Source organism: Chionomys nivalis, chromosome X, assembly GCF_950005125.1.
Source record: "Chionomys nivalis chromosome X, mChiNiv1.1, whole genome shotgun sequence".
NCBI classification, from domain to species: domain Eukaryota; kingdom Metazoa; phylum Chordata; class Mammalia; order Rodentia; family Cricetidae; genus Chionomys; species Chionomys nivalis.
Genome location: NC_080112.1, coordinates 81,313,638 through 81,327,571, shown reverse-complemented (window position 1 = coordinate 81,327,571; position 13,934 = coordinate 81,313,638). Strand labels below are relative to the sequence as shown.

The following is a 13,934-nucleotide window of genomic DNA, read 5'->3' as shown; positions in this document are numbered from 1 at the left end:
CCAGGCAGGAAGTCATCTGGTATATGATAATGAGTATTAAACACAGATGCTGGAGGTCTTTCCAGATCAAGTCTCTAAGTCTCTGTCCCAGGTTAAGACAGTGGGGTGCAAAGCAGAAAGCTGGAGGCTCCTGGTGGACTGGTCACTGGTGAACTGCTCACTGGAGATTAGGATTAAATAACTTTGGAACCCAAATCAGAAAAAGCATTAATGGTTTGTAATATTTTTGTTACATACTGTAGAAGATTATAAATTTGTGAAGTTTTTTTTAGAAGGAAGAGAATAAGCAAGCAATATGTATGCAGCCTATATAGTTAGAAGTATGTGAAAGCACTGTTCACCCAAATAGATAAGGCTAAGAGCTGTTAAGACATGATGTTATTGTGTAAGTTAGGAACATAGCACTAGAGACAGAACAACGAAAAACCACCACTGTAGTTCACACAAGGCAGGCATTTTGTGTCACAGAAAACTAGATATGTGCAGCTCAGGGTTTCTAAAGTTTTGGGTGTCAGACTTCCTGGAGATAGAATTGTGTGTGATATCTAATATCAGTTTTCAACTTGATGAAATCTATAATCAGCTGGCAGGCAGATCTCTGGACTGACCTGTGCGTGAGATGATCTTTATTAGGTTAATTGAAGTGGGAAGACCCAGTCACTGTGAGTGGCACAAATTCCTGGGTAAGGAGCCTGGACTGTATAAAAGGAGAGAGTAAGATGGCATAAACATTTATTACTCTCTTCTTGACTGTGAATGCAATTTGTCCAGATGCCTCCAGCCCCTGCTTCTTCGATTTCCCAAATTTGGTGAGTTTTAACTTCAAACCGTGAGCCTGAATAAACATTTTCTCCTTTATATTGCTTTTGCCTGGGTATTTTTTTTTTAATCACAGCAACAGGAAAAACAACCAAGACACTTATTGGTCCTTTTGTAAAAAAATATGATTTAAATATTGATCCTAGCATTCAGTTATCTATCACACCATTCTTGTTTTCTCATGTCAAAAGCTACTGACATGTGTGGGTATCATAGTGGAATGTTGTCATATGCTTTTCTTCTTTTCTTTGTTGCATTTTGCATATCTGCTGGTCCGTATCATCCCTCTGCTCTGAAGTTTTCCTCATTTGCCCACTGTTTTAGTCTTTTTCTTTTATATGGGTTGTTCTTCACTGGTTTTTTTTTTGATGATTATCCTACTTTAATAATTTTCTACCAGATAAACAAAAACACTGTTTTTGAATACACACGAGAACATTAATGTTTCTTATATTCTCTTCTATTAAGCATTTTAACTTTAACATTGTTAAATTGTGTTGACAAAACAGCAAATGTTCACTTGGGTTTTTGTTCAGTAAGAAAGCCAACCACAGTAACAAATATACTGATGTGACAACAGCCCCAGTATTAGCCACAGGAGAAGAGACTGTTCACTTAACCTATGCTCCTTTGAATTTTAGAAATAGTTAGTAAAAATGTAGTATATATTGCTTTTGTTTTATTTTCCTTTAAGGATTAAGAGTATCACTATTTAACTTATGAAATGAGGAAAGAATAAAGAAGGGAATAAGGAGTAGAGTAAGAATAAAGAAATGGTAGTGGCAATTTCATTTGTATTTTAATAAATAAATCTTGCCTGAAGATCAGAGAGTAAAACAGCCCCACTGGTCAGCCTTACAGACAAGGCAGTGGTAACACACACCTTTAATCTCAGTAGCCACACTAATTTGCCATAGAAACCGGGAAGTGCATGCCTTTAATTCCAGTGGTGCACACCTTTGATCCCAGCCCTAGAGAGAAATATAAAATGGGAGGAGACGGCTCACAGTTTCATTCTGAGATTCCTGGAGGACTGAGGGCAAGGTAAGACTCAGTGACTGGCTGTTTTGCTTTTCTGACCTTCAAGTTCAACCCCAATTTCTCTCTCTGAGATTTTATTAATCATACTTCAAAAAACTATATGGGTTAGAGGTATGAAAGGCAATTTAGGTAGGGGTATTGAGAATGCTCGACTTCAGATTCCTTTCCAATACTTCTGCTGCTACCTCCTCAGTCTGGTGTAGCTTGGGGTATATTGTTGATATCTTTGTGCTGTGGCATTTTCCACATTTTCCCATGGCTTTCCCAAAATTTCATGTATTCCTTGCTAGGTAAGGCCATATTATAGCTGGAGGGAAAGAACATTGCAGATTTCTCAATTGTAGGGTCCCTTACTCCTCCTCATGGTGGACTGGGTTTAGCCCCTGTAGAGCTCTTGCCACTTCCCCATAGTATCATGGTCAGTCTGATTCTCAGGGTAATGACAGGGAAGGAAGATTATGCGTGTTAGAAATATTTCAATTTCAGATCCCTCTACCCGTTTTCTGGAAGGTGTCATACATTTGTTGTTCCTGTGGAGTTGAGCCTATTTGGGGTGCTAGCAGTATGATGCTGCTTTGCATGGGCCATATTTTTATAACTCAATCACTCCTTTCTTTTTCCTTTCTGTTTTATTTCCTCCCATTTTCCTTCTTTTCTTTATCTCTCCATTTCTCTTTCTCCTTCTGTTTCTATTGTTGTGAAGAGACACCATGACCATGGCAACTTTTGTAAGAAAAATATTTAACTGTGACTGGTTTACAATTTCAGAGCTTTAGTTCAGTATCATCTTTGTGGGACAGGGCAGTGTGTGAGAAGACATGGTGCTGAAGAAGGAACTGAGAGTTCTACATCTTGATCTTCAGACACAAGATGTATAGACTTCTGGGAATGATTTATGCATACATGAAACCTCAAAGCCCGCCTCCACAGTGACACGCTTTCTCCAACAAGATCACACCTACTCCAACAAGTCTATACCTCCTAATAGTGCCATTCTCTATGGGCTAAGTATCCAAACATGAGTCTTTGTGTGTGGGGGCATACGTATTGAAACCACCACACTTTCCTTCCCTTTTTCTTCTCTTTTCCTCTTCTTTTTTCAATCTCTTTCTTTCTTTCCTTGTTCCTTCCCTCCCATCTTTCTGTCTTGTTCCCTCCCTCCTTTTCCCCTCTCCTTCTCTCTCCCTCTTGTTTCAATGTTATCTTCACTAACCTGGAACTCACCATATAGCATAGGCTGGACTTGTGGCAATCCTTCTGCTTCCAATTTCCAAATGCTGGGATTATAGACATGAGCTACTTTATCTAGTTTACTACAGTTTTTTTTCTAAAGTCTGTGTTATATAGCATCTAAAAATGTGAAGAAAGGGTTCCAGAGATGGTTCAGTGGATAATGGTGCATCCTGCCAACCCTGCTGTCTTAATTTCAGTTCTGGGACTCACAGGGTATAAATGTTCTCTGAAGTTTACACAAGCACTGTGGGGTACACACACACACACACACACACACACACCCTAAATGAAAAACAAAGTCATCAAGGAAATAAAAAGAAAGCTACCTGAAGCTATAGACTATTGAGATTCTTTTGTAAACTAATTAAAATAGCATTTTAATAAGAATTTTATTATCTGAAAGTATATTTATTATGCTCAACTTAGTTTGACACCACCCTTTCAACAGCCAAAATAAAAACCAGTATGTTCAATGTCCACCCATCAAACCACTGTTAATTACATTAACTAGGACATCAAAGTGAAAGGGGAAACTATCCTAATTTTGTTATTGTTCCTCTATGGATTTTTCTATTATTTAGAGGAATTAATATTCCATATTAAGAATTTTATATAGAATCTTTGAATTATGACATGAATATACTTTTTTACACTGCTGACTATACTTTTAAGTAATAGAAAGTCTGAGTTTTCCAAATTTAACTGCCATTGATCAATATTGAAACAGCAATATTACTTACTGTAGTTTCTTCTTGGCAGTAGTTACACCAGATCACAGGGAAGTTTCTCTTCAAGGACATAAGACACTTTTCATAAATCATAGCACTCACATGTCTGTATTCTGTAAGAAAATATAGGGTTATGAATCTGAAGACTCTATTAACACCAAATTTGGTGGTTGGCAAATTTTGTGATGTCATAAATAATTTTTTTTTATTTTCTTGTTTTCTATAAATAGCCTATTTAGTGTAGACCTCACACCACTGTCTTTAACTCATTTTGATATTTTGGTTATATAGCTATTGATTTTGCTGCATCTAGGATTTGTACTATATGCTGATATTGTTTTCTGGGGCTATTTTAAAAAACTGAGCTCAATATGCAAATAGTAACGAGTAGTGAGCATAGTATGAAGATCTTGTGCTGTCCCACTCTTCATCATTGAGTATGTGTGTGCTTCTGTGTATTGGCAGAATAGTCCCCCCAAAATTAACTACCTCGAATAGCTCTTTAAGCAATTTTATTTTTTATTTACTCCTATTAATGGACTCTGCTTTAAGCATGTAATGCTCAAATTCTTCAACAAAATTTTAATGTAATTAATTATCAGCAAACATTATAATTTAGTAAATCACTTTTAATTGCATTTTGAGAAATATACAAAGAAGTAAAAATATGTATTTTCCCCCTTTAGCCTTTCCCATTTTTATTCTTTTTTCCTTATTTTCAGATCAGATTTCCTGAGGTATTTTTAAAAATTATTGGAACAGTACATGTGACAATATTTTTCAAAGTGATTTTTGTTTCTTTGGTTTCAAGAAAATTATTATTTCACTTTGGCTGTAAGTGATCATATTATATTTATTCATTTTGGAGGGAACCAAGAATCTCTAGGTACTGCTTCCCATTCTCAAATTATCCATATAGAAAGAATACAATGATATTCAGTATTACATGAGAGCATAGACATGATTATCTACTATATTCATAATTATGAAATCATTAGTGAACATGTCAGGCATTTTCAATTATGTGCCATTCAACAAAGAAAGTAATAATGATGAAAAAGAAAATTGTACCTATAAAATTCTCTCTAATGGATGATATAATATTTAATTTGGTTTTATATGTTACTTTCAGCCAAGTTTTATAATAAAAATATTTTGATACTATTAAATGTTTCTTTAATAAATATTTGAATAGTAATTGTCTTGTATTTGATGAATACATTATGGTAAAACTTCTGTTAATCTTCAGGCAATATCATGTATGGAAAGCTGTGATAATGATGAATTTATATTTAAACATATTTCTGCTTTTTTGGTGGTGTGTATGTAAGGGTTCAAGACAGGGTTTCTCTGTGTATCTTTGACTGTCCTGGAACTCACTATGTAGACCAGGCTGGTCTTGCACTCACAGAGATCCACCTGCCTCTTCCTCCCAAGTTCTGGGATTAAAGGTGTGTGCCACCACCACCTGGCTTATTCATGTGTATTAATGGAGTAAGTATTTGGAACTTTGAAATCATTACCTGTATTAGCAGCAGCATCTCCAAATGAAGAACCGAATGCTAACTCTAACATCTGACAAACCCAACTGAAAAAAATAAGGGGAGAGGGGAGAAGGCATCAGCTAATGGAACAGTCAATATTATATATGATATGATATTTACAAAAGGTAAGAATTGCTGTTATTTTCATTGAAACATATTAAAATTCAAAAGGATAAAGCTTTCACATCAAAAGTCAATGGTGTCTATAAATATTACCCATTAGGAAGAAGTTTTTTTAAAAATATAGTCCCAACTAGAATTAAAACAAAGATGATAATTTGAGGCAAGCATAAAAATCGCAGAAGAAGCATCTCTCATTATGACATAAAAGAAAACTATATCACTGAAGGTTTCAAACCTTCTAAATTATATCATCAATAAGAAAATAAATTGCTCATGCGAATAATAATATTTATGGCCAAATTCTCTAGATGAATTAGAAGTGGCATGATGCTGTGTGAAAATATGAAACTAAGTCACAATTTCTTATTCCTAATATACATGACTCATAGTATTAAAGTCATGATAAATACTAGTAACCTAAAAGTATGTAATGATTTGTTAGACAGTATCTGAGCAATTTTTACCAAGCAAAAGTTTTGTCTCTGGATGTCTAAAATAACAACATTACTCTTTCTACTAATTTAAATATCATTTTAACTTTTTCTAATAGATTTCAGTGAAATTCAGGAATTTGTATGTGAGCACCAACAGATAAAGAAGTAAACAATTTGGCCTTGGCCAGCAAGTGGCCCTGATCCAGTACCAGGAGATCCATCCGGAGGGGTAAGTGTGTGCCCGACTGGTCAGCTGGACGCCCTGGAAACCAAGTACAGGCACCCTCCAATCCCCTAAACTTTCTGACCATTCAGCAGGGCTTCTACTCGGCTACTGGCTTTCTCTACTTATCCCATCCCAGCTTGCTCCCAAGCACCCCTTTCCATCTGCGGGGTCCTAGGATCCCCCAACTCAGACTACTTTGGGGCTGAGGGTCTGGGGACACAGTGGTGAGTGCAAGGGCTGCAGGGGTTTCTTTGTTCCACCAATGCGGCACCTACCAAGCCCGCCCTTTTGTCTGCAAGTAGCCCTGATCCAGTACCAGGAGATCCATCCAGAGGGGTAAGTGTATGCCAACCTGGCCAGCCAGATGTCCTGGGAACTGAGTACAGGAACCCTCCAATCCCCTACACCTTCTGGCCATTCAGCGGGGCTTTTCCCTGGCTACTGGCTTTCTCTACTTATGCCATCCCTGCTCCCCCCCAAGCACTCCTTTCCATCTGCGGGGTCATTAGATCCACCACCACAGTCTACTTCAGGGAGGAGAGAATCTGAGAGCCAACTCTAGTGCTGAGGGGACCTAAGAGAGGGCAGAACAAGAAAAAAAAAAAACCCCAAGTACATAGTTAGCCACAGCAAAGATCGGACCAAGTAGTCAAGACTTTCCTGACTGCATTTGAAGGAGGAGATAGGCAGGTGCCAATGCAAAAATTCCTCCAACAACCTGAAAAACAACATGATAACACCAGAATCCAGTGATCATGTAACAGGAAGACTTGAAAACCATAATCCAGAAGAAGAAAAAGAAATCAAATTTAAATGTAACATTATGAAAGTGATAGAGACCATTAAACAAGACATGAAAGACTCCTTTAAAGAAATGGATGAGAAGACTAACAAAAAGTTAGAAGAAATGAATAAATCCCTCAAAAATACCCAAGAAAATCAAGAAAAAGCAATCAAACAGGTAATAGAAACAGTTCAAGACTTGAAAACTGAAATGGAGGCAATGAAGAAAACACAAACCGAGAGATGGCAGGATATGGAAAATCTGGGTAAACAAACAGAAACTACAGAAACAAGTATAACCAACAGAATATAAGAGATAGAGGAAAGAATCTCAGACGCTGAAGATACTATAGAGGAAATAAATGTACTGATCAAAGAAAACAGCAAATCCAACAAATTCTTAACACAAAACATTCAGGAAATCTGGGACACCATGAAAAGACCAAACCTAAGAATAATAGGGGTTAAAGAAGGAGAAGAATTACAGCTCAAAGGCCCAGAAAATATATTCAACAAAATTATAGAAGAAAACTTTCCAAACCTAAAGAAGGATATGCCTATGAAGGTACAAGAAGCATACAGAACACCAAATAAACTGGATAAAAAAAATCATCCCCTTGCCATATAATAATTAAAACACAAAACATACAGAATAAAGAACGAATATTAGGAGCTGCTAAGGAAAAAGGTCAAGTAACATATAAAGGTAAACCTATCAAATTATACCTGTCTTCTCTATAGAAACCAGGAAAGCCAGAAAATCTTGGATAGATGTGCTGCAGACACTAAGAGACCATGGATGTAAGCCCAGACTACTATACCCAGCCAAGCTTTCCTTCACCATAGATGGAGAAAACAAAATATTCCATGATAAAAACAAAATTAAGCAATACGTAGTCACAAACCCAGCCTTACAGAAAGTACTAGAAGGAAAACCACAACTAAAGGAAGCCAACAACACCCATAATAATAACAAAGACATCTAACAACACTCTACCAGAAAAACTCAAAGAAGGGAAACACACAACCTCTACCACCCAAAATAAATAAATAAATAAATAAATAAATAAATAAATAAATAACTGGAGTTAACAACCACTGGTCATTAATATCACTTAATATCAATGGACTCAATTCACCTATAAAAAGGTAGAGGTTAACAGAATGGATATGAAAATAGGATCCAATATTCTGCTGTTTACAAGAAACACACTTCAACCACAAAGACAGACATTATCTCAGAGTAAAGGATTGAAAAATGTTTTTAAATCAAAAGGACCTAAGAAACAAGCGGGTGTGGCTATACTAATATCTAACAAAATTTACTTCAAACTAAAATCAATCAGAAGAGATGGAGATGGACACTTTATACTCATAAAAGGAACAATTCATCAGGATAAAGTCTCAATCCTGAATATGCCCCTAATATAAAGCACCCACAAATGTAAAAAAAAAAAAAAACACATTACTAGAACTCAAAGCATACATCAAACCCCACACACTAATAGTAGGAGACTTCAACATTCCTCTCTCACCAATGGACAGGTCAACCAGACAGAAACCTAACAGAGAAATAAGAGAACTAATGGAGGTAATGAATCAAATGGACTTAACAGACATCCATAGAACATTCCACCGAAATAGGAAAGAATATACTTTCTTCTCAGCATCTCATGGAACCCTCACTAAAATTGATCACATACTCAGTAAAAAGGCAAACATACACAGATACAAAAAAAAAATTTAGTAACCACATGTGCCTTATCAGATCACCATGGAATAAAGTTAGAATCATAGAACAATTCTACCCCCAGAAAGCCTACAAACTCATGGAAACTGAACAGTCAACTACTAAAACACCCCTGGATTAGGGAAGAAATAAAGAGAGAAATTAAAGTCTTCCTTGAATTCAAAGAAAATAAAGACACAACATACCCAAACCTATGGGACACTATGAAAGCAGTGCTAAGAGTAAAGTTCATAGCACTAAGTGGCCACATTAAAAAAAATGCAGAAAGCTCACATTAGAGACTTAACAGCATGGCTGAATGCTCAAAAAAAAAAAAGGGAAGCAGTCTCACCCAGGAGGAGTAGAAGACTGGAAATAAAACTGAGGGCTGAAATCAAAATAGAAACACAGAAAACAATCCAAAGAATCAATGTAACAAAGAGCTGGTTATTTGACAAGATTGACAGACCACTATCCAAACTAATCAAAAGGAAGAGAGAGAACATGCATATTAACAAAATCAGAAATGAAAAGGGGGACACAACAACAGACACTGAGGTAATTCAGAGAATCATTAGCTCTTACTATAAAAGCCTGTATGCCACAAAGTTGGAAAATGTAAAATGAAATGGAAATTTTTTTTAGATAAGTACCATATACCAAAATTAAATCAAGACCAGGTGAACAATTTAAATAGACCTATAAGCCATGAGGATATAGAAGCTGTCATTAAAAAAACTCCCAATGAAAAAAATTCCAGGATCAGATGGTTTTAATGCAGAACTCTACCAGAACTTACAAGAAGAGCTGATACCTATACTCCTTAATGTGTTTCACATAATAGAAACAGTAGAGTCATTGCCAAACTCTTTTTATGAAGCTACAGTTACCCTGATACCAAAACCACACAAAGACTCAACCAAGAAAGAGAATTACAGACCAATCTCACTCATGAACATCAATGTAAAAATTCTCAACAAAATCCTGGCAAAGTGAATCCAAGAACACATCAAAAAAATCATCCATTATGATCAAGTAGGCTTCATCCCAGAGATGCAGGGCTGGTTCAACATACGAAAATCTATCAATGTAAACCATCATATTAATAAACTTAAAGAAAAACATATGATCATTTCACTAGAGGCTGAAAAAGCATTTGACAAAATTCAACACCCTTTTATGATAAAGGTCTTGGAGAGATTATGGATATAAGTATCATATCTAAATATAATAAAAGCAATATACAGCAAGCCAATAGCTAACATCAAATTAAATGGAGAGAAACTCAAAGCCATTCTACTAAAATCAGGAACAAGACAAGGCTGTCCACTCTCACCATATCTCTTCAACATAGTGCTTGAAGTTCTAGCAATAGCAATAAGACAACATAAGGAGATCAAGGGGATTCAAATTGGAAATGAAGAAGTCAATCTTTCGTTATTTGCAGATGATACGATAGTGTATATCAGTGACCCCAAAACTCTACCGAAAAACTTCTACAGCTGATAGATACCTTCAGTGATATGGCAGGATACAAAATCAACCCCAAAATATTGGTAGCCCTCCTATACACAAAGGATAAAGAAGCAGAGAGGGAAAACAGAGAAACTTCACTTTTCATGATAGCCACAAATAGCATAAAGTATCTCGGGGTAACTCTAACCAAGGAAGTGAAAGATCTATTCGACAAGAACTTTAAGGCTTTGAAGAAAGAAATTGAAGAGGACACCAGAAAATGGAAGGATCTCCCATGTTCTTGGATGGGTAGGATCAATACAGTAAAAATGGCAATTCTACCAAAGGCAATGTATAAATTCAATGCAATCCCCATCAAAATACCAACAAAATTCTTCACAGACCTTGAGAAAACAATAATCAATTTTATATGGAAAAACATAAAACCTAGGATAGCCAAAACAATCCTATACAATAAAGGAACTTCTGGAGGCATTACCATCCCTGACTTCAAACTGTATTACAGAGCAACAGCAATGAAAACAGGTTGATATTGGCATAAAAACAGACATGTCAAATAATGGAATCGAATCGAAGACCTGGATATTAATCCACAAACCTGTGAACACCTGACTGTCGACAAAGGAGGTAAAATTATACAATGGAAGAAAGAAAGCATCTTCAACAAATGGTGCTGCCATAACTAGATCTCAACCTACAGAAGAATGAAAATAGATCCATATCTATCACCATGCACAAAACTCAAGTCCAAATGGATTAAAGACCTCAATATCAATCTGAACACAGTGAACCTGATAGAGGAGAAAGTGGGAAGTACTCTACAACATATGGGCACAGGAGATCACTTCCTATGTATAACCCCAGTAGCACAGACAATGAGAGCAATAATGAATCTGAGAACCTTCTGTAAAGCAACAGACACTGTCTGATCTCCAAAATATATAAAGAACTCAAGAAACTAGACCGTAAAAGGTTAATCAATCCAATTATAAAATGAACAGAGAATTCTCAACAGAAGAAGTTCAAATGGCCAAAAGACACTTAAGGTCATGCTCAACCTCCTTAGCGATCAGGGAAATGCAAATCAAGACAACATTAAGATACCATCTTACACCTGTCAGAATGGCTAAAATCAAAAACACCAATGATAGCCTCTGCTGGAGAGGTTGTGGAGAAAGGGGTACACTCAGCCATTGTTGGTGGGAATGCAAACTTGTGCAACCACTTTGGAAAGCAGTGTGGCGGTTTCTCAGGAAAGTCGGGATCAACCTACCCCTGGACCCAGCAATACCACTCTTGGGAATATACCCAAGAGATGCCCTATCAGACACTGTCATTAAGACAAAAACATATCCTACTTAATGGGAGAAGATCTTAACCAACTCCACATCAGAAAAAGGTCTGATCTCTAAAATATATAAAGAACTCAAGAAACTAGACATTAGAATTCTAAATAACCTAATTAAAAATGGGGTATTGAACTGAAGAGAAAATTCTCAACAGAAGAAGTTCAAATGGCCAAAAGATACTTAAGGTCATTTTCAACTTCTTTAGCTATCAGAAAATGCAAATCAAAACAACTTTGAGATACCATCTTACACCTGTCAGAATAGCTAAAATCAAAAACACCAATGAACTGACTTTGAAATTTCCTGCTTTATGGAAATGTCTGCTGGAAACTATGGGCCTGCAGGCCGAAGATGGATGCCCCAATGGTACAAAAGAACTTTGGGTGACTGTCCAGGCAGCAAGGGGTCTCTGTCATTTCTAGAGTTTTGGAAGTTACTCATTTCTTGTTTACTTAGGTAATATTATATCCTTCTGTAGTCTTTGATAGAGTTGAAGAATAAATAGATAGTTATAGTTTTCCTTAGTTATCATAAAAGACAAAATATAAATATTGTAACTGTAATTCTTACTTGATAACTGTTTTGTTATATGTAATTTTACTATGTTAAAGTTAAAGCCTTCCTTTTTTTTAAACAGAAAAAGGGGAAATGATGTAGGTGGGTCTTTTTTGTGTTAATTTCATTGGTTAATAAAGAAACTGCCTTGGCTTTCTGAAAGGGCAGAACTTAGATAGGCAGAGTAGACATAACAGAATGCTGGGAAGAAGGGAAGTGAAGCAGACAATATAGCTCTCCTCTCCAAGATGGAAGCAGGTTAAGATCCTTCCTGGTAAGCCACCATCTCGTGGTGTTACACAGATTATTAGAAATGGGTTAATCAAGATGTGAGAATTAGCCAATAAGAGGCTGGAACTAATGGACCAGGCAGTGTTTAAAAGAGTACAATTTGTGTATTGTTATTCCTGGGCTAAGATAGCCGTGAGGGAGCAGAGTGGCAGAAAGCAGCCCACCGCTCCTCACTACAACCCAGACCCAAAAAGATGAATATGGTATGTACTCATTCATTTGTGGACTTTTGCCATAAACAAAGGACATTAAGCCTATAGTTCACAAGCCTAGAGAAGCCAAATAACAAGGTGAACCCAAAGAAAAGCATATATAGATCCTCCTGGAAATTGGAAGCAGACATGATCCCCGGGCAAAAGTTGGGAGCATGGGGGTGGGGGTAGGACTGGAGGAAGGGGAGAGTGGGAGAGAGAAGGGAGAAGAGAAAGACTGGGGAGAGCTTGGGGGAGTGGGAGGGTGGAGATGGAGGAAGGGTAGATAAAGGATCAGGGAAGAAGATATCTACATTAAGGGAGCCATTTTAGGGTTGGCAAGAGACTTGGCTCTAGAGGGGAACCCAGGTTTCCACGGGGATGTCCCCAGCTAGGTCCTTGGGCAGCACAGTAGAGTGTGCCTGAACTGGCCTAGCCTCATAATCACACTGATGATTATCTCGAATATCACCATAGAATCTTCGTCCGGCGATGGATGTAGATAGAGGCAGAGACCCACATCAGAGCACTGGACTGAGCTCCCAAGGTCCAGTTGAGGAGCAGAAGGAAGTTGAAAAAGAGCAAGGAAATCAGGAATGCGAGGGGTTGCGCCCACCCACTGAGACAGTGTACCTGATCTAATGGGAGTTCACCAAATCCAGCTGGACTGGGATTGGACGAGCATGCGATCAAACCGGACTCTCAGGCTGACAATGGCGGCTGACTGAGAAGCCATTGATAAAGGTACTGGGACTTGTTTCTACTGCTTTTACTGGCTTTTGGGGACCCTAGTCTATTTGGATGCACAGCTTCCTAGGCCTGGATGGAGGGGGGGATGGCCTTAGACTTCCCACAGGGCAGGGAACCTTTCCCTCCGTTAAGGCTGGAGGGGGAGGGAGGAGGTGGGGGGGTGGGAGGGGAATGGGAGGGGGGGAAGTGGAAATTTTTGAATGGAAAAATAAAAAAAAGTAACCAATTTGAATTGTAAAGACTATTAAATGCTTTCATAAGAAACACTGTTGCCTTTCTGGCATGTTAACTATGACTATCTCAAACTCTCTATTTAGTTTCCTTTGTTTAGCCCCAAGAATTTACTCTCATGTGGATTTGTATAAAAATACAGAACTTTAAGCAAAATAATAAAGACAAAATAATTATGAACTATAAATTGGACTTCAACAGTAAAAATTATAATACTGTAAAATTATTGTCTTAAAAGTTCTTATTATTGATGAGTTATGTATACAAAACAGATTTCTGTTTCTTGATTATAGAAATTTTTTAAATTTCTGGCTAGAATAATTTCATAGCTGGTTGTATTTAACTCCTTGCAAATATAATACACATTCTTTACAGGGTTGTCTATTAAATCAATTATGTATAGTAATGAGGATAGAAATTTTATTCATATT

The 13,934-nt window shown here is 37.0% G+C and overlaps 1 protein-coding gene across 1 annotated transcript in view; it reads right to left on the bottom strand.

The window, feature by feature from the left end:
* LOC130867349 (uncharacterized) overlaps positions 1-13,934 on the bottom strand; it is a 425,312-nt gene that overhangs the window by 15,251 nt on the left and 396,127 nt on the right. The window contains exons 23-24 of the mRNA XM_057759223.1: positions 5,345-5,409; positions 3,834-3,934 (exon numbers count right to left, since the gene is read on the bottom strand). Of these exons, the coding sequence (XP_057615206.1) occupies positions 3,834-3,934; positions 5,345-5,409 (166 nt within the window). The remainder of the gene's footprint in view (positions 1-3,833; positions 3,935-5,344; positions 5,410-13,934) is intronic.